This window comes from Hylaeus anthracinus, unplaced genomic scaffold (genome assembly GCF_026225885.1).
Source record: "Hylaeus anthracinus isolate JK02 unplaced genomic scaffold, UHH_iyHylAnth1.0_haploid 13027, whole genome shotgun sequence".
Taxonomy (NCBI): Eukaryota; Metazoa; Arthropoda; class Insecta; order Hymenoptera; family Colletidae; genus Hylaeus; species Hylaeus anthracinus.
In genome coordinates, this window is record NW_026534443.1 from 1 (window position 1) to 21347 (window position 21347).

The window sequence follows — 21347 nt, forward strand, 5'->3', positions numbered from 1 at the left end:
GAAGTTTTAAAAATTAAACAGTTGTGCGAATAGTTATTGTTTCAATGTTTCTATCGATTAATTGTTTTTTTCTTTGTTAATTTCGCAACTTACATAAATAGCTATTTTTTTTATAATTTATCTATTCTAGAGATTTCCAAGAGTATATAGAATGTCATTGTTTATAAAAAATAAGTTAATAAATTACAATTTTACATAGTTTTTTTTGGAAATTGATCGGTGTACGAATACTTTCTACACCTACTGTAGTTATTAGCGATATCTTAATTTGCATTGTTATCAATAGTCTGCAGATGTTTATACATTTATGGCAAGTGAAAATATTGGAAAATCTATGAAAATGTACGCAAATGTATAATATATAAATTATCAAGAAGAACATACATTTTACAGTGTTTAGAAGATAAAACATATTTTTATTTCAATCTTCATTCTTTATATGAACCGATAAAAATATGAATTTGCATAAACATTCACAGTCTAGTTATCAACAAATCTTGCATTATTTATTTAGTAGCGCCTTTAACTCTTTCAATCACACTATGAACGTCTAGTAACTTTGAGGTAATTTTATGGCTCTATTTTTTTAAATTAATAAGATTTTCATTTCACGATAATTGTGGACAAAAAACGTTTTACATTTTTAAAATCTGTATAAATTTGTAATTATTTTACTTTTAGTTTATTTTTCATTTGAGTTTGTGTTGTCATAAATAAAACTTGAACCATACTGTGATGCATATATTATAATATGGAACTGTGTGGTATAACGGCATCTTCAGAATGCGAAGGGTTAAGGTCGTGTCATTGGAATTTGTGAGGCACGTGCAGCTCACGTGGACTATGACAATAAAATGAGAAATATTTAAATAATATTTAATGATATTTATTGTATATTTAAATTGATCAAAACATTTTCAAACAGCTTTGTACCACGTGTTTTAATTTTTTTTATCATTTCTTCATAGGTCGATGATACAGAATACGAATTTATTTGCTTCAAATATCAATATCTTCTAACGTAAGAATGGTGTCATATTTTTTTCATGAAAGTTACTCTATATAGCTTAGTTCATAGGTGCGAGACTGGCAGTACATACTTTATTTTGAATGTGCTTCACGTAAAATTGAAATTTTCATATCGATCACGTTTTTAAACAAAATTTTCAAACGACTTTAACTCACTGAATAAAAGAGGCGCATTAATCTGGGTTGTCGGGATTGGTTCCTTTTTATAAAGTAAACGAACTTCAAAAATCAGAAATTAACAAAATTTAATGGCGTAAATTTCGTAAAACAAAATAGAGCAAAATCGAAAAATTGATGAAGATTGGTCTCGTGTTCGTGTAACTATTTATAGAATGATAGCACATATATAAGATTTGTAGGTTCATTTTACATATACAGTTTGTCCCAAAAATGTTGGAAGTTCTTAAAAGGAGTGGTTAGAGTGGTGATTTGAAACAACTTTTTCCTTAGCAAAAATGTTCTCCAAGGCTTCGTTAAGGAGATATTAACAGAAACTGTAGCGCAGGCAGGGTTTGAATAATAATCCATTACAATTTTGTAATTAAATAATTAATTTAAACAAATATAATTCAATCAACTTAATTAATAGATATTTTAAATAAATGTAATTAAAAATTATTTAATTAAAATTGAATTAAGCAGAGTTAATCGAAAGTCGTTTAATTGACGATTGATATGAGCGAATTTAATCGAAGATATTCAATTGACGATTATTTTAAGCAGAATTAATTCAAAGCCATTCAATTGACAATTTGTTTATATCTTCAATGTTAAAAGACATTTATATAAAATTCAATTAATTGTATAAGTAACACGTATAAGATTATTAGATGGATGACGAATATATCCAGCGCTCGTACCGAAAGGGTTTGCCAGTAATGCCAAATTAGCTGAATTGCTTCATGTTTTTATTATATTACTTTAACTTATACCTATGTTATATATTTGTTTTATTTTGTCGTCCGTGAATAAGAATAAAAATTTGTTCTTATTTACATTGTAGATTATTTCAAATAATAGATTATTATGAGAACAAGATAAAACAAATATGTAACGTAGGTATAAATTAAAGTAATATGATACAAATATAAAACAGTTCAGCTAATTTGGCATAACCGGCATAACCCATTTAGCACGAGCGCTTGATATATCTGGCATCCATCTAATAACCGTATATCTGTTACTAATATAATTCATTGAATTTTATATAAATGTCTTTTAACATTGAAAATATAAACAAATCGTCAATTAAATGGCTTAGATTGATTCCTCTTAAATCAATCGTCAATTAAATGGCTTTCAATTAACTCCTCTTAAATCAGTCGTCAACTAAATGGCTTTGAATTAATTCTGCTTAAAGTAATGGACAATTAAATGACTTTAATTTAATTCTGCTTAAAGTAATCGTCAATTAAACGACTTTAGATTAACTCTGCTTAATTCAATTTTAATTAAATAATTTTTAATTACATTAGTTGTAATTAATTGTCAATTAAAGACGGAAATTAATTAGAAAAGTAATTAATTACTCGCAACCCTGAGTATAGGCTACGCGCAAGGCGGCCACGGACGCTCCGCCGGCGCACAGTGGGACAAAACGGCGCTCGGCGATCAAAAATCGATTTTTGTGAATTCGAAAAATGGAAAAACTGTTTAAGTACATGGATAGAGAACAAATTGCTGTTTAATGTAGTCCAATCCCTTTGTTTATATTTCCTCTCGTTTAGTTCTGGTGCGCATTCAAAGGCAGTTGAAATTCGTCCAAGCAAAACGCTTACGATATTACTCCTAACTTCAATGTACGATTCTAAAAATCTTTGCTCAGAAAGACGATATTCAAATGAATTATAATGTTTACTAGATTTGTGTAGATAGTATTCAATGCATAAAGTAAGTCAAAATGTTAACAACTTTTTAAATAATAGGGTCTGCTTGGAGAGAAGTACATTTAAGTAAAATTGTAACTTTACGCATGGTTATAAAAAATTGACCGCACTTGTCCAAGGTTTATTCGCTATCACTGGAAAGAGTGATCAATCCTTTATCAGATTCTGCAAAGATCAGGTGCCCCTTCGTGCCCCTTTTCGAGAAATTGGCGATTGTACTAAGTAGGACTCGAACAGAAAATAGTATGTACGTTTGTACGCTTACTTCTATGATTATTACGTAATTCTGGTCATTTTTAAATTACTAAATACGTTTCTCTCATAGTTAATAACAGGTTTGAGTTGAAGTTTGGTTAAATAACAATATGTCAAACAAGTGAAAGATATTGAACGCGTTACACTTTATACGTGAATATTTGGACACCCTGTAGCTCAAATTGATTTATACTAATACAATTTAAGTATCATAGTATAGGGAATAAGTTCCTAAAATTTCATTAAAATATTTTCAAGAACCAAAGTTACGGATTTTTGATCACCGAGAGCCGTTTTGTCCCAATGTGCGTCGCTCGAGTGCAAAGGGTTAATTAATACAATGACACGCAGTAAATATCTTACTGAGAAAGAGCAAGGTGAAATTTTAGCTTATAACAAGCTAGAACTTGGAATTAGGGAATTTGCACGTAAACTTGGGCGATCCCTTAAAGTTATATCAAATTTTTGACGTAATCCGTCGAAATATGGCCAAAATAAGAAAGAAGGATCTAAGAAGAAACTGTCCCCACATGCTGAGAGGCAGGTTATTAAAATTGGGAGCAATAGTTTGATAACCTGTCGGGGAATTACAGCGGAATGTAGACTCGAAGTGTCACGTTGGACCATTCAACGTGTCTTTAAAAGGAATCCAAACATTGCCAGACAAAAACTAATTTCAGCACCCGGTCTTTCTAAACGCCACAAAATAGCAAGAATGGAATATGCCCGCGAACACATGAATAAAAACTGGGATCATGTAAGTTTAATGTTAATCGACAAAATAAGAGGCGACCTTATTTCTTCCATTAAACGTTTTTTGTTAGGTAATATTTTCCGATGAGAAAAAGTTTAATCTCGATGGCCCAGATGGGTTCAATTGTTACTGGAGAGACCTACGAAAAGGCCCAAAATATTTCTCTAAACACAATTTTGGCGGGGGAACGTTAATGGTATGGGCTGCGTTTTGCTCGAGTGGCAAGCTGGAATTAGCGTTTCCTTCATCCAGAATGAATAATTTAAAGTACATTGAAATATTGAAGAACAATTTGTTGCCGCTTATTCATTCGAAGAATCACATTACTTGGACGTATCGACAAGATAATGCCCCAATACACAAAAGTCGAGCAACACTAAGATGGTTCCAAACACTTAATATAAATTTATTAAACTGGCCAGCATGTTTCCCGGATCAAAATAAGATGGAACATTTATGGAGTATGATGGTACGGCGTATTTATGCACACAACCAACATTTTTCGAGCATTTCGCAGTTAAAAGAAGTTGTACTAAAATCCTGGAATGAAATTAACGATGAAATTTTGAAAAAAGCTAGTTGAGAGTATGGCAAATCGCATTTTTGAGTTAATCAAGGAGAAAGAAGGTCCTACCCATTATTAAATCATTCCCTATTATTCGTTGAAATTATAATTTAATCATTACATTATAATTTAATATTGTTATTATGTTATAAATCCATTAGCGCTATAGTTGTACACCTATGAAATATCTATAGTATTATTATTAGTTGTCTTAAATAAATGTTATGTTCGCCGTTTTATCATTGCTATAATATATTTTTAGTCTTTTTCACATGATACTATTAAAGATTTGAAATTATTAATTAAATCTATAAAACCCACGAAAATTGTAGCGGTGCTACAGTTATGTCCCACCGTAGATACTCAATTTAGACCCAACAAAAAATAAAGTATGCATAATCGCCAATGCGGCACGTGTTTAATCTCCTATACGGCGTCAATCGCCGTATTCGAAATCGCGGGCGCGTTTTACATCGAATTCCGCGATCCACGAGTAACGAGTATTAACTATGGAACAAAGTGCCGGCTCGCGTTTGGCCGAGATTGCACGCGAGAAAGACGGCTGACATCGGTTGTCCGTTCACTTCTCTTGTAAGAAGCACGTTACTTCCGCGTACAAAGTGTTGCAAGGTAGGGGTAAACATCGAATGGAAATAATCGTCAACCTTGCCGGTTGTCAGTGACCACGGGTCTTCTAAGACCGATAGACGACGGTTTCAGTCGCCACGGTATCTTGCACGTTTCCTTGCATCACCACGTGCCCATCCCACGGTAAAATCCTTTAACCCTTTGAGCAGTGCTGAGACACATTTACGTCTCATAATGCCAGCCTGGCAACACGTCGGCACAAACGCGTTGGAAGTTTCGCAAATGCAAATTTCGCATTTTCTCTACAAAGCCTTTTAATTCGATGGCCTCGATACTCGTGGAAATTAACAGTTAATTATTTTCTTGTCGCGCACGATGGACACCTCATTGCTCAGCTCAGAGATTTCTAAATAATTATCTACAGGACACTTTGCTCAAAGGGTTAACGGTGTAAATCTGGAGCGTCCTAGAACTTAAAATCGTTCGCCATTCGTCGAGATCGTGGACGTTCTCCGACGATAACATTCGTGATCGTTCCAATGATCGCACTAGCACACGCGACGAACACCGTTCAGTGATCGATCGTCAACTGCATCAACTACGGATACGTAAACGCCTCAACAATGATAATCCACGTTTGATCTGATGTAATCGCGTCAATGTTAATCGGCTCGACGATAGCGCCAGCGTCACGGGGTGTTTTTTTTTCACATGCCGAAGACTGGACACGACTATTGGTCGTGAAAAACTAGCCTCGCCGCGGAAAAACAAGATATTGGATGTCTCTACATGCATTATCGACGACTGCCGCGGTAATCGATTCAACACTGGAGTTTAACCCGAATTTTGGAAGAGAATGAATAAAACCATCGCGAAAAGAACGAGAAAGGATAGAAAGTACTAACAGTGAGAAACATTGAATAGCATCTGTCGAGCTACAATAGATCGGCGAATGACACGATTTTATGGGCTCAGGAAGTTATCTGCAAATTTAAAATACCGATCATCCACGTGGATTGACATTAACTACGAGACGCAAGATCTCCCTGGTCTTGAGAAGCGAACATTGGCCAAGAAAAGAGGACGGTTCGATCAAAGGGTACCATATTTCTGGACGGAGTGCATTATTTATATGGAAGAGCGGACCACCAGCCGAAAACAGGATAAATTAGACTGGTTCGCGTACATCGAGTAGTCGGAGGAAAATCGTGGAAGGAGTACGCGTTGCTTCCAGTGGTTGCGGTTTTTTAAGAGAAAAAGGAACGAGGTGCAAGGAAGCGTAAGGGAACGAACAGGTGTGCTCGGTATCGATCGGTAATCGTTAGCCACTCGGTGCATCGGAAACATTTTTTTGTTCGGGATCCTTGACTTGTTGCTACCGGGAGCCACTGGGAAGGGGCTTACGGAATGAAACGCATAAAAAGATTCGTCTTGGCGCAAAGAACAGAGGAAGATCCGATTTGGAAGAGCTCGGACAACTTGATGGCTGGCGTTGGTGCATCAAAAATGAACCCGATAATTACCGTGGATTATTCGGAGGATCTTCCACAAGATGGCGAGAAGAAGGGCTTGGGATTGAAGTAATGCCGACTTTATTGTTTTCACATTGAATGGTGGTGAATTTACGTTAACCTCTTCGTGCCCCCTGGATGCAGTGAATATTGTTCTGATTCGGTTTATCTCAACGGTTACGTCGCGATTAATCGACGATCTATCGACGCAACGCGCGACGATACGAATTGGATGAAACCAGAGATGGGCAAAATTGGGATGATGGGGAAATTGAGTTGAAACCGACACTGTGGGGATTTGTTTGTGATGTTTATTCAATCAAAGAATTGTTCATTCGGTCGAAAAGTTTCGTTTGTTCTCTGTCAAGTATGCAATTGCATAACACGAGGACTTGGACTTTATTCTACCTGTTAGGAGTGCAATGTTGTTTATTTTTTGTTTTTGGTGATCGAACATTTTCTTTAGATAAGAAGTTTATCTTTGATCTTGGAATTGGTATTTATCGAAAATGATACCGTGGACATGAACTTGTCGGTTTGAAAATTTGTACCAATTCTAGGATGATATCTAAGTGATGTAACGGTTTATAGTATCTACAAGAAACTCGTGAATAGTTGGAAATATTCTGGAACCTGGAATGGACAGAATTTTGATTGGATAATAGATGAATATATAGCCAGTTAAATTGTCAAATATTTCTTACATAATTAAAAAGAAACTCTAAATATTATTAGGAAAATACTATTTTATTACTAGACTGTAGATATTTACGCATTTAAACGTGCAAGAAGTTACAAAATACACACATTATGCAACAATATAAAAGAATATTGAAAGTCACGTTTGTATTCTAACATTTGCAGAGTAAAATAAATTCCTATGTGCATAGATTCAATTTTTGTAATTTTTGTTTGCAAAGATTTTATTTTACACAAAGACCCACAGTGTATTTATTACAAAAAAAAGAATTTTGTCCATCTTTGAAACAGTTCTTTATCAAAATGATTACAGTGGACGCGAAGGTGTTAACTAAAAAATGAATATCAGTTTTAGAAAAATCAAAGATTTACCAATCAAAATGATAACCTGACAAAATAACGATACGATTACTTCGTCTAGAATGAAATTCAATTTTTTAATGAATGTTCCAATGATTTTCGCTTTCGTGTTCGTCGTGGACATCGGAAAGCTTTGTATTCTCTTGGATTTCGTTGACGTATGATATTTTTAATTTCCGAGTTGAGACTCGCGCGACTAAGCCGCGCGCAGGTCCTTGAAATTCTGAAAGTAAAAACCGCGAGAGAGGCAGGTCGAACTTTACACACCGGCACATCTCTCTTCAGTTTGGATTCGTGGATTTCGAAAACAGTCTTACCATGAGGAATCACTCTCCTTAACTTCGACAATCGACAATCAAACGTTTACTTATCATACTATTCATTTTCAAATGTCTACGATCGATTCGTTGAATCGAATCGTAGAAATCGATTGACAGTCGTGGCAATTATTGAAGTGTTGGCTCAAACAAATGATAATACTTGAAACTTGAAGGACGTATTCCAAGCTTGATAAAAGCATAACAAAAAATTCCAAGAGACTTATTGAGCAATTTACTCGCTTGTAGAATATAAGTAATGATTGCATGGCCTTTGGAAATTAATATTTGTACTTGAAAGAATGTCTCGAGGCCAATTTTTGAAATCTTACATTTATTTACAAATGGAAAATGTAGTATTGATAGAGTGGTAATATACGGGGTGTCCCACGTAACACTTCATGATTTTTCAAGTACTTGCGATAATCTGACAAAAAAATATTTTAAACAAATGTTCATCAGTTTTCGGTTGGCTATCCATTGCATATAAATTGCAGTAAAAGAGGTTTTACAACAATTTTTTTTTAGTATTGTCAAGGTGACCTTCGTTGTTTTAAATGGCACTTTGTATTTTTTATTTAGCAGTATTATAGTCTGTGTCAAGACGAATTCAACGACCTAGTGTACCATGACCTTGGGATGTTTTTGAAGGCAAAGAAATGAAAATTTCAACAAATACTGACAATCTGTTTGAATGGGTGATAATAACTTGTGTCTATTATTGAGACTCGAAATTACATTCAATTCCAAACCTTGACTAAATGAACACAAACGATATGGTGAAAAAGTCATATCAAATGTTCGAAATGAAATCCGTAGGCACAATTCCGTTCTACGTAGTAAATTTAAATTAGTCGCTGCTTTAAATGTTCTTTATTTTGAATTGAAACAGCATAAACTATCGACTGTAAATGAGCTCGTAAAAAAAAATCAAATGGTGACAAATCAGGGGATCGTGGTGGCCAAGCAATAGGGCTATAAGTACACAATCAATGTTCCCCAAACTTTAAGTTTAGGTAATTACGAAGTTCTAGTCACCAACTACCTTAATAGCTGAGCCATGACATATATATGTTGACATTCTTTTCTTTGTTGTGAATTGTCGACAGTTCGCTGATAAGTTTCTAGTAATACAACATTTAGTCAAAGTTCCCGAATTAAATGTAATTTGAAGTCTTAATAATAAACACAAATTATTATCACCCATTCAAGCAGATTGTCACTTTTTGTTGAAATTTTCATTTCTTTATCTTTAATGTCATCCCAAGGTTATGATACATTAGGCCGTTGAATTCGTCTTGACAAGGACTATAATACTATTAAGTTCAAAATATAAAGTGCTAGTTAAAAAATGAAACTCTTTTTATTGCAATGTACAGCCAATCGAAAATATATTTGTTTCAAATATATTTGTTCAAACATACTATATTTTTGTCAGATTATTAAAAGTACTTGAAAAATGGCGAAAAGTGTTACGTGGGACACCCTATATAAGAATAATTACAGTAACAATAATTTTTTGTATGAAAAACTGTTCAAATCGAAAGGAAAATAAGGTGCATATTAAACTCATTTATTACAAGGTAAAAAAAACTACAACATAAATGAGAAAGAAAAAATATTAGTCCATTCGTGAGGTAATAAATATTATATATAATGCTGTATACTACAATTATAATTTTTGTTTATATACATACGATTGTTCTCTTCACTTGATTTCATTATTGATATTACAATTTAATGGAATTATAAACATGCTACTATCTATACTGATTTGTCACTGATCATAAAATATAAATTTTCAAAGATTTCAAATTAGAAAAAACACAACGATGCTCCCCTTGATATTTATTGCTCTAGTATAAATATAAGTTTTCTTTCGTTCTCCAAGCAATAAGAAATTCTATTAAAACGAACCAAAAAGAATACTAAAAGAAATGCCTGCACAAATATGTGAGTAGAATAAATGTTTCGTGGCAGTTTCCCCATTTAGAAATAGTAAAAAATTAAAATATATTACGTAAATGTGTACCAAGTTTCCAAAATTTGAACTCACAACTAGTCCTGTTTGCCTTTGAAGTGTGTCACATGTCTGTGCCTTGCAGAAACTCGCGTGAAATTTGAGAAACTTGAGACACGAGGCAACGTTCATGAAACGTTTTTACATCGCTTGAATGAAATGAAGTGTTTGACGTGATAATAAACGACAAAAGGGAAAATCGTAACCGTAAGAATCCAGAACTCATCTAGAATTCTGATCACTCATGGAACGAATTACCCGGATGATTCGAAGTAGGAAGAGAAATGCTGGTGACTGTGTAAGAAAAGCCATATTTAAGGCGAGAGACATAGAAGGCTCAGAAAGCGTTACGAAGTTGTAGGAATGGCGTTGCGTGAGTCACCTAAATTAACGGTTCGTATACTTTCTCTGCTGTCATTCACGTGTTCCCCGCTAATGGCTGACGTGCATTACCTTGAAAAAATTTGAGAAAACCGATTTTCCTAGGAATACGATTATATTTGTTGATATCAGCCAAGGAAATTTTAATTTATTCAAAGTAGAACACAATATTCAATGGCAATAAATGATTTTAGGTTCTCAATGGGCGCTAATCGGAGAACTAAATATTAAGTGTTTCTTGTGATTTTTTTTTAGAGAGGAAAATTTAATTAATTTTTGTTTATCTTTGAAAATCTTTTAGGATCTTACTTTGGTAATTATTTGAGTACGTTAAAAATACTTCAGGAATACGTTTTTAAGGTATGATACTGCAAGAAAATGCAAAAAAAAAAAGAAATTCGGTTTTTAGAAGGAATCAGACTAGCATAGCTTCTTATTGGGGGAAACCAGATTAGGAAAGTAAGTATTAAAATGTTTTTTTTGGCTTTTCTTTACAGAGAAAATTTACTTAATATTTGTTTAATTTTGAGAGTGGAATGTTTTAAAGTACATTTAGTAATTTTTTCAATTAATTTCGCACAGAAATTGTTGAGTATTGGGAATCATAATTCAAGAACTGAGTGAATGATCATTTTCAAATTTTGTATACATCTACTTCATTCAAATGTCTTGAATGTGAACTAACAAAATTCAAATGATATCGTTGAAGTACGTTTTTTATTGAAAAAAGCTGTACAGAAATGGATAAAATTGAAAAATGCTGTTATATTAAAAATATCTGTGTGGAATGAATTGAAAACATTACCAAATGTACTTTGACACGTACGTAAAATATTCTCAATGTTAAACAAATTTTACGTAAATTCTTCTCTGTAAAAAAGAATATTCGGAGAAACACTTAATGTTTGTCCTTCTATTGTAGTTGCACCCCTTAATCAATGAATTCTTTTTTTCCCAAGTATCCAAGCATTCCACCTTCAAACAGAAAAATGTAATCATACATTTTTGAAGGCACAAAACGCATATTTTTATTTAAATACTACTAAATGCATTCTGGTACAGCACTTTCTTTTAATTACTTCATTAATAATAATCGTGCAAGAAGAAATTATAAACCTAATCGTAATAATAGGTCAAATAACAATTGATAGAAATTGAGACAATGCCATGGATTAGTAGATTACTGGTAGACGTACATCTATCATTGATCCGTTATTGAATTCTCAATATCCTCAAAAGTTTCATATGATCACAGTCAATGATCGGTACGTGGATTAAAGTAATCAATTAACGCAATTTGTACAGAGAAAAATATACCATGTTCAATTTAATTCCATAGGCCCAGCATGTCGCAGGGCACGGTGATGATCCAAACGCAGAGTAGGCTCCAAGAAAAGGACTTCACCATTGCCACACCTGAGGAATTTGTTCATCGGTTCGGCGGCAGCAACGTCATCAACAAGGTGAGACAGAATGCTTGCGATATTATGGAATTTGTCTGTGAAAGTATTGATATTTATATTCAGTCAATCGAAAGTAATGAACAAAGTACATGTCATCTTCTACTCACTCATCAATTATTATCATTAATTACATTAACATACATATTGTATTGTATATAGTATATCATTAATTTTCTTTCCTTCAATTTATTTTTCTTTTACGTTACACTCTTTAATCATCGTCTATTTAAATATATTATCGAAACCAACCTTAGCATTGCCTGTGAAATAGTAATGTTCATGTTCATTAAATAGAAATCGCCCTCACTATGAAGATAACCAACAAAGCTACCTTTCGTCCACTACTCATTCATAACTAATTACTAGTCTTTCAAACAAAATTTCCTTCAATTATTCTTTCACGTCTCATCTCTTTAGTCATCGAATACTTGTAAACATTGTCGAAAGCATTCTTCCTCGCCTATGCAATGAAAGTATTCATTAAAAAATTTGGTTCAAATAGCAATCGCGGTGAAAATATTCGACGCCGCGCGGCCACGTTCTGTCGCCGCAATTAATTGAAAATTGTCGCCGTATTCACACTGTTGATAAACGTACACGTCACATCGCATGTGTCGTTACGCACATGCATAGCTCCAACGTCATACCGCATATATATATTACATGTATGTCATACCGCATTCCTTGATATTTCCGTAGGAATAAAAATCGGCTTGAACGTTGCACTTCTGTCCTTTTTATGTTTCTGCGTTTTTTTGCATGTTTTTTTTTTAATTTTTTGTTTTTTCTTCTTTTTAACGAAAGCGTACATATTTTATCTTTCGTTTTTCATCACGTAACAGCGCGGCGTGGAAAGAATATATGGTATTCAAGTCAGACAGACTAAAAGGCTCCAATTACGTGTTTGGAGAGAGAGAAAAAATATTTCAAATGAAAGTTGGTTGGCGTACGAAAGAGAGGGGGAGAGTGCATGGTGGGAATTTTTTATTCCTACATAAATGTGGGTCATCCATTTCTTTGTTTTGTTTTAAATAAAATAATAGGTGCCCAGATAGCACAGGGACGTCTTATGTACGTCCATAAGACGTCCGGTACTGGACGTTCGGGATGTCCGGCGTGTACATTCTATGTACGTCCTTGGGACGTCCGATGTGGACATTCCCAGAACGTTCTCTGTACGTCCCTGGGACGTTCGGTGTGGACATTCCCAAAACATTTTCCGAACGATCGAAATGAACGTTAAAATGAAATTTATGTTTAGAAGATGTGTGTATTGAATATTTGGACAATGTTGAATAAATTTTGAAAATTGAGATTTAAAAAAAAAATTAAATTTTAATTTTATATATTTTCTTTTATTTGTTGGTAGACTTTAGTTAACTGTATTTATTTCTTGTAACTGGATTCCATGAAAACGACGAGAACAAATCTTTCAATATTTATTTACCTCCGGCGGGATTCGAACTCACGATTTTCGAATTATAACGCAACCTGCTTCCTCACTTACCCATAAACGCTTTTGCTAACCCGACTCATATTTTAGGCTTATGTAGTGACTCGCATTAATATTCGGATACTTTTTAAAATACAATTCCTTCTTTTGAAATTGGTCTAAATGACTTGAACTTTTTTTTGAAAAGTTAGAAGAATTAATTTACTAGGTAATTCTGAATAGTTCCAAATATTACATACATATCACATCTCATATGTACAAAAAATATTGTATTCCCAATATTGAATAAACATTTTGTTTTACATGTTCAAACATATATTCTGTTGTGAATATTAGATAAATATGTGTTTTATCTACGGAAGAAAATATTCTGTTGCGAATATTAAATAATGATTGTATACCCAGATAGCACAGGAACAGGAACGTCTTATGTACATCTATGGAACGTCCAGTGCTGGACATTTCCAGAACGTTTTCTGTACGTTCTCTGTACGTCCATGGGACGTCCGGTGCTATCTGGGATAATAATATTAATTTACAATTGTAAATAGTGTATTTTATATTTGGAAAACATATTCTGTTCTACATATTGAATAAATATTATATTATAAATAATATTAATAAATAATATTTATTTTGTTTAAAAAAAAAGTATTTTTCCCTAAATCTAGAAAGTTCAGAACGGACATCCCTAGGACGTACAAAATTTAAGTCCCATGGACGTTCGTAGGACGTTCCGGGCGGACGTCCCTGGGACGTACAGCATTTAGGTCCCATGGACGTTCGCAGGACGTTCCGGGCGGACGTCCGACAACGGACGTCGGATGTTTGCACGTAAACTGAACATAAAATGGACGTCCATGGAACGTCCGGTGCTATCTGGGTGTAGAAATTAATTCTGTGATTTTATATTCAATCGTTTATAACTGTAACTGCTTAATTGCAACTGTTACTATTAATGATAACTGTTTAATTACAAATATTTTCTTACTCTAAAAGTAAAAGAAATTAAAGGAAAGAAAATTGATAAAAATTACATCGGTAAAAGTGAAAATAGAAAAGGATGGTAGTTTAAGTAAAAATATTTTCTTATTAAATTATCAATGCTCTAAGGTCTCAAACTGATTCCCATTACAGTGAATTGATATATGTATGTAGATAGAAGTCTCAACCTGATGGGCATTACAATGTATCTGTGCATACGAAGTTCAGTGGCTCACAAATTTTGCTCGATGTTGATCTTCTAAGAGATTACAAGTATACTTGATAATTATTAGATGTAGAAATTAATTCTCTGCCTTCGTACATTTATTTATTCGTAATTCCAGTTTGGAGATTAAAAGCATACTTTACGATTATCAAGTGAAGAAATTAATTCTGTATCTCTATATTTACGTAATAATTTATAATTCGGTTTTAAATAGAAATATTCACTGACCGCATTTTTATGTTAGAGTATCAACTTTTATAACAATAAAACACACAAATTGCTTCGAAATTTAGTTTTACGACTGTTTCTCTTAAAATTTGTGATTAAGGAAAATGAAAAGTTTTATGGTTTTTCTTTATAATTAAATGGTAAGTTGACCGTACAAAACCACAAAATAAATTTCTACACCTAAAACTTTGAATATCAATTTTAAATAGACGTAATTCTGCACAAAAAGATTCGAGAAAGTATATTAAATAAACTATTGAATGCTACACTGTATTCTTTGTATATACAGTGTAGATAAATAATAAACTGTAGACGAAAGGAAAAGAAGTTTCACGATAATAAAAGTATTCGTGAAACTTGAAAATTATATTCCAGCAATTTTTCATGATAATAATATAATAGTATTAGTGTTTCATTCTATTTATGTTTACTTTGAAACAAATGCAACGTATCAAAAGCAGGTCATTTAACGCGCAGATGTGTCGTTCCGCTCGAGTATGTTAACTCGCTCACCGTACTGTTTCGCAACGAACATAGCCGGTCAAGGCTTCATAACTGACCTTGAATGACCTTGAAGAATACATTCATTATAGCTGTTCTTACATTATCTAACGCACTGCAAATATAGATATATATTATTCCATTAGAACAAAAAAACGAACGTGATCTAAAAGTGTCCACAACCTTAGACATACAAATTTCCCTGTATACAGGGTGATCCATTACAAACAGACTATTAATTAGTTTTCAGTTAACTACAAATTTCAATCTATAAAATTTCTAAGTCTTTTTTTATGAATAGTGAAAGTCACCCCATACTTCTCAATTGAAGGATACGTCAAAGTCGCAGTATAGTAGGTCCTTGTACTTGTCTCCGCACCAACTACATTGTAACACAGTTAAAATTATATGTACAGTGTCATTTAAAAATCTAAGATGACCTTGAGGTGACCTTGATGTGTCTTTGACTCCCTGTAGAAAAAATGCTTGTTTAGAAATTTTTTACATTGAAATTTGTAGATGACTGAAGACTAATAAACTTTTCTTTCAAACATTTCTTCGTCAAATTATTGAGAATGCCTGAAAAATCGTGCGTACGGATCGTATTACAGATGAACAGCCTAAGGTATATAGGGTGAGTCGATAACTATTACCATCTGAAATAACTAACTTCTTATTCACTGGTTTAGAAACAAAAAATCTATGGCACGATAAAACTGAAAAAGCACCGTGTTCGATAAGTGTCATGGAACACTATATTTTATATAAAATAATTTCTCATATCTTTAAACAACAAGTTATTTTAGGGGGGCTGATAGTCATCCCCTCGACCTGTATATATAATAATACGACAGTTACAAATCACAAGTATAACCAAAAAGGATTTACACCGATAAACGTAGAACAAAAGATTATTACTCGACCTAATTGAAAATACATTTTTTTTTTGCAGATTCTCATCGCCAATAACGGGATAGCAGCGGTGAAATGTATGCGTTCGATTCGTCGTTGGTCCTACGAGATGTTCAAGAACGAACGCGCTGTGCGCTTTGTTGTGATGGTCACCCCCGAGGATCTAAAGGCGAATGCGGAGTACATCAAAATGGCGGATCAATACGTCCCCGTGCCCGGCGGAACAAACAATAACAATTATGCCAACGTGGAGCTGATCGTCGACATCGCTATTCGGGTTCAAGTCCAGGCTGTATGGGCGGGATGGGGTCACGCTTCAGAAAATCCAAAGTTGCCTGAACTGCTCCACAAAAATAACATTTGTTTCATTGGTACGTCAATGCAATACGATACAGTAGAACCTCATTTATTCAAACAGGTCTAGGAACAAGGCTGTTCTGATAACCGAATAATTCAGATAACAGATACAAATAACAAATTCCCATTCTTTGGACCAGGACATGTGAGTTTTTGCAAAATCAAGACAAGCCTGTTTGTGTTCGGCTTTAAGTGCTGGTTTCTGCACCATTTTTGTCCAATGGAATCGTTTGGAATTTTTTCAAATTTGTTGTCCGCGTCTTGTAGTTACTGGCAAATTTAATTCAACGCGAAGTTGTGCCGCACTTCTCAATTCTTTTGATGCAGATCTCATTAATAATGGATGCTGTCTCTTCGTTAGCTTTTGATTTCCCCCTTTGGGATGGTTTTTGCCACAATTTTTTCGTAAATTTACGCAATTATTTACAACGGTACGTGATAGGTTAATTTTTTTTGCAATTATGTGATTAGAACATCCTATATCCCTATAAGCATCAATGGATGCCTTTTCTTTACTGGTTAACAATTGTCCTCGTGCCATTTTACTAGTAAGAAATTAAAATATAAAATATTACGGTTTCAATAAATTTACAGATCAATTTTTACGCAAATACTTACTTTTTTTCGGAGTTTCACTTCTTTTATTGTACCTAGCTGGACTTATGAACTCAGAGTCTAAGCACAAACTAAGTGGTCTGATAGAAATTTCGCATTTATATTTCGCTTCGTACAGCAAAAAATGTAAACACACCCAAAAGGTAAACGTTTCCGAGCAGATACTCGTAAATTTATGATTAGTATCAATTAAATATAATTGTAGATGGGAAAAAAGTAGTGAAGTTAATAATATTTTTTAAAAATTCGCCAAAATATTGGTGACTTTATGGAAATTTCGGGCACTGAAGAGGTCCACTAGCTATTCCCTCCATGAACCCTCTAACATAGATCTCCACACTCGACCATGGTTTAGACGTTTAGGCTGTCAACCTTCTGCTCTGTAGGCAGTCTCAGCAGTCAGTTGGGCAAAACACTAGCTTCGAATAAAACTTTAGGAAGTTCATGTTGGGTACCCGTTTTCCACCGCAGTAAAATTGATGGTTAAAACTTCGTACTTTATTAAAAATTCAATCGATACGTTCACGGTGCCTGTTCGCTTATGACTGACTACTCCCCTTGATTCTTTCAAACTGCATTCCTCTTGTAATTCACACGTACATATCACACTCACCCATGCTTTCAGGTCACGCCATGTCATGGATCCCTTAATTTAAACATTCGCCCTGGTCCGTTCGCTTTGTCTAAACACTCATTCAATTGTCGTCCGATCTAAACACTCTTTCTTCGCAACGCGACAGTTCATAAATAATTAAGAGTTCTGATTTCATTTTCAATAGTTCTACAATTCCTGATCAATTAAAGTAATAGTTTTATCAAGTAAAACTTTCGGATAATTTTTTAAACAATTTTAAGTGCGAGAATCTGTGGTACCATCACTTTCAGTGTGATCTGCCATTCGATTGCCATGAGTTCTGATAAAATCAAAAGAGTTGGATAGTTATAATTGATAGAACTCTTCTGAACTATCTTTAGTATGTTTAGAGTTATTCACGAACTATTTGATAGAACTATTAGTTTAATTGATCAGGAATTGTAGAACTATTGTAAATGAAGTCAGAACTCTTAATTATTCATAAGGAACCAACCTTAAATCCCAAAGGATTAAGGTTTATTCTTAATATTTTGTAATAATAAAAACATAAAGGTATATCTATTCTAAAACTAATACTTCCTGAGATATTCAGGTGTTACAATATTACTGTTTGACCTGGAATGAGCCTGAACTATAGATCATTGAACTCGTCCTTCTTTAAACAGAAAATTGTCTAGTCATACATCTTGTACAATAGCGTTGATATACTGTCAACAACGATATTATATCAATTTATTCAGGACCTTGCTATATTATTAATATATAAAACTCGTACCAAGACTAAAATGGGGTTTAATAATATCATAAGAGCAATGAAATGCAAAATCCATGTCCATATGAAAATGAAATGTTAATATTAATATGCCAATTTATGAAATATTTATGTACACGCATTTTGCATATGTTTTCCATATTAGTATGTGTCATAAATACATAAAATCTGCAGCTTAGTTTTTACAATTCACTTTGAAGCTGACGTGGTCTAGCTTGGTATATACCAGAAGTATGTTTTTTTTTTATCTCAATCATAATTTTTGCAGGACCATCTGAAAGAGCTATGTGGGCCCTTGGAGACAAAATCGCATCCAGTATAGTAGCGCAAACCGCGGACGTGCCGACACTTCCGTGGTCGGGGTCAGAATTGAAAGCTCAGTACAGTGGAAAGAAGATAAAAATATCTTCGGAACTCTTCAAGAAGGGATGCGTATCGACAGTGGAAGAGTGTTTAGCAGCTGCCAATAAAATAGGCTTTCCCATAATGGTGAAAGCCAGCGAGGGAGGGGGTGGTAAGGGTATCAGAAAAGTAGAGAACGCTGAAGAATTGCCTACATTATTTAGGTAAGCTAAAGTATCTTAATGAATAAGATGTAATCTATGCGATAAGTTAATGAACATTTATATTAAAGTACATAACCGCGTAAGTACTTATAGCCCTCCCAAGCAATATGCTTTATACTTATGTATCATGGATATCATCAACAAATTTTAGACGTGCTATATTAACAGTTAGATCGTCAAAATATACAATATATGCTAAATACGAAAACGTTATAAATATATTCCTTGGAGGGACTTTGTGTATTTATGACGTTATACATTTTGGTTGGGGTTAAGCAACTGAGGTACCCTCCAATCGAGCTGATTTTTTTTATCATAGGTACCCCTTGACTTAACGATTACAATGGTGGTCATCTTAACCCTTAACTTCCTCGCCCCTTACTTCTCTCAGGGGGTCGAAAACTGAAATGGTTCAAAAAGTGTTTTTTTGTCGATCTCAGAGAGTACGTAATCTCCAAGTTCTGTTTTTTTTTTAACGTGGAGGAACATCATAGCACCAGGCGACAATATTGAACACTGTTACTACTGCCTTCCATTGAGGGGATGTACGTAAAGGTATTTCTCTATATATACAAAACAAAAACGGTCATGGTTAGAGTTAGGGTGGAGTGCAGGATTGGGGTGCTTAAAAACTTAATTTGAGTAGCCGGCCCTAAACCTAACTTAAACCGAACTATTCTACCTAGTAACTAATGTAATGGATTAGATTCGAGTTAGATTTAGGTCTGTTATTCCCGGCCGCCAGCAGACGGCCGACCACGCTTTCGTGCCGAATTAAATTCAGTTCACATAAAAAAAAAGAGGTTGGGAAATGACGTACTCATGAGATCGGCAAAAAAAACACTTTTTGAACCATTTCAGTTGTTTACTCCGGGTGGTGGGGGGTGGGGGGGTTAATGGATGAGATGACCACCGTTGTAATCGCCAGGTCAAGCTACCTATAATAAATAAATCAGCCCGATCGGAGGATACCCCATTTGCTGAACCTCAATCTACATTTTAAACAGCCAAGCTATCTCTACAATTATTATTTATGGTAAACGTCTTGAACATTGTTCTCAGGCAGGTACAAACTGAGATACCTGGATCTCCTATATTTATTATGAAATTGGCAAAGTGTGCTCGACATTTGGAAGTTCAATTATTGGCAGACAATTACGGTAACGCGATCTCATTGTTCGGTCGCGATTGCTCTATTCAGAGGAGGCATCAAAAGATTATCGAAGAAGCTCCGGCTGTGATTGCCAAACCTGAAGTTTTCGAGGAAATGGAAAAGGTAACCAAGAATTCGAAACGTAAGCAATTCAATTGTCATTCTCAATAGCTTCATAAAAAGAAACTTTACAGAGTCCAACTGTAATTGTAAAATACATATGTTGTCAACTTCGTAAAACAATATTTACTGTGTATAGGCTGCTGTAAGATTGGCCAAAATGGTTGGATATGTCAGCGCAGGTACTGTTGAGTACCTTTACGACACGTCTGGAAAATACTATTTCTTGGAGTTGAACCCACGTCTTCAGGTGGAACACCCTTGCACGGAGATGGTGTCAGATGTTAACTTACCCGCGGCACAGCTTCAAATCGCCATGGGTTTACCGCTTCACCATATAAAAGATATTCGGCTTCTTTATGGTGAAAGTCCGTGGGGCGATAGTATCATCGACTTTGATCAGCCGCAACATAAACCTCAACCATGGGGTCATGTAATTGCAGCAAGAATTACTAGTGAAAATCCTGACGAAGGTAGAGACATTACATTTCATATACAGTGAGTGTAGAATGTATTCGTACACCGATCAATTTCTCCCAAAAATTTGGGGGAAATTGTAGTTTTTTAACTTAATTTTTTGTAATTAATGATTTTTACATATTCTCGGAAATCTCTAAGATAGATATAGTCCAAACAACATTTACTAGTTTATATAATTCGTGAAATTAACAAAAAAATGCGAAAAGTGGGTAAAAGTATAGAAGCAGTAAGTATTTGTATGATTTTTATGACGAACCATTTAGTGTAGAGTTCGTAACGTAAACACATTAGTTTATTGCTCCGTAAGAATTAGAAAACATCAAATTTCCAGTAAAGTACTTTTAAAAATGGCTCTAATAGATGAATTGAAGAAGATCCCACTTCGAATAACTAATACTTTAGTTAATTCAATGCTTAGAAGAGTTACAATAATTATAAAATCAAAAGGAAATCCCACGAAAAAAGTATTATATACTTGTAAATTAATGTAAATTTCTTTTTTTTTTTTAAGAAGTTTTAAAAATTAAACAGTTGTGCGAATAGTTATTGTTTCAATG

At 34.1% G+C, this 21347-nt stretch overlaps 1 protein-coding gene across 1 annotated transcript; it reads left to right on the forward strand.

Moving 5' to 3' along the window:
• The first annotated feature begins 4254 nt into the window (after positions 1 to 4254).
• On the forward strand, positions 4255 to 21177 carry LOC128892654 (acetyl-CoA carboxylase-like). The gene is made up of 6 exons (XM_054153189.1): positions 4255 to 6657; positions 11705 to 11828; positions 16173 to 16503; positions 18740 to 19037; positions 20100 to 20313; positions 20450 to 21177. The coding sequence occupies exons 1-6, from the start codon at positions 6485 to 6487 to the stop codon at positions 20810 to 20812; spliced, it is 1503 nt and encodes a 500-aa protein (XP_054009164.1). The 5' UTR covers positions 4255 to 6484; the 3' UTR covers positions 20813 to 21177.
• The last annotated feature ends 170 nt before the right edge of the window (positions 21178 to 21347 follow it).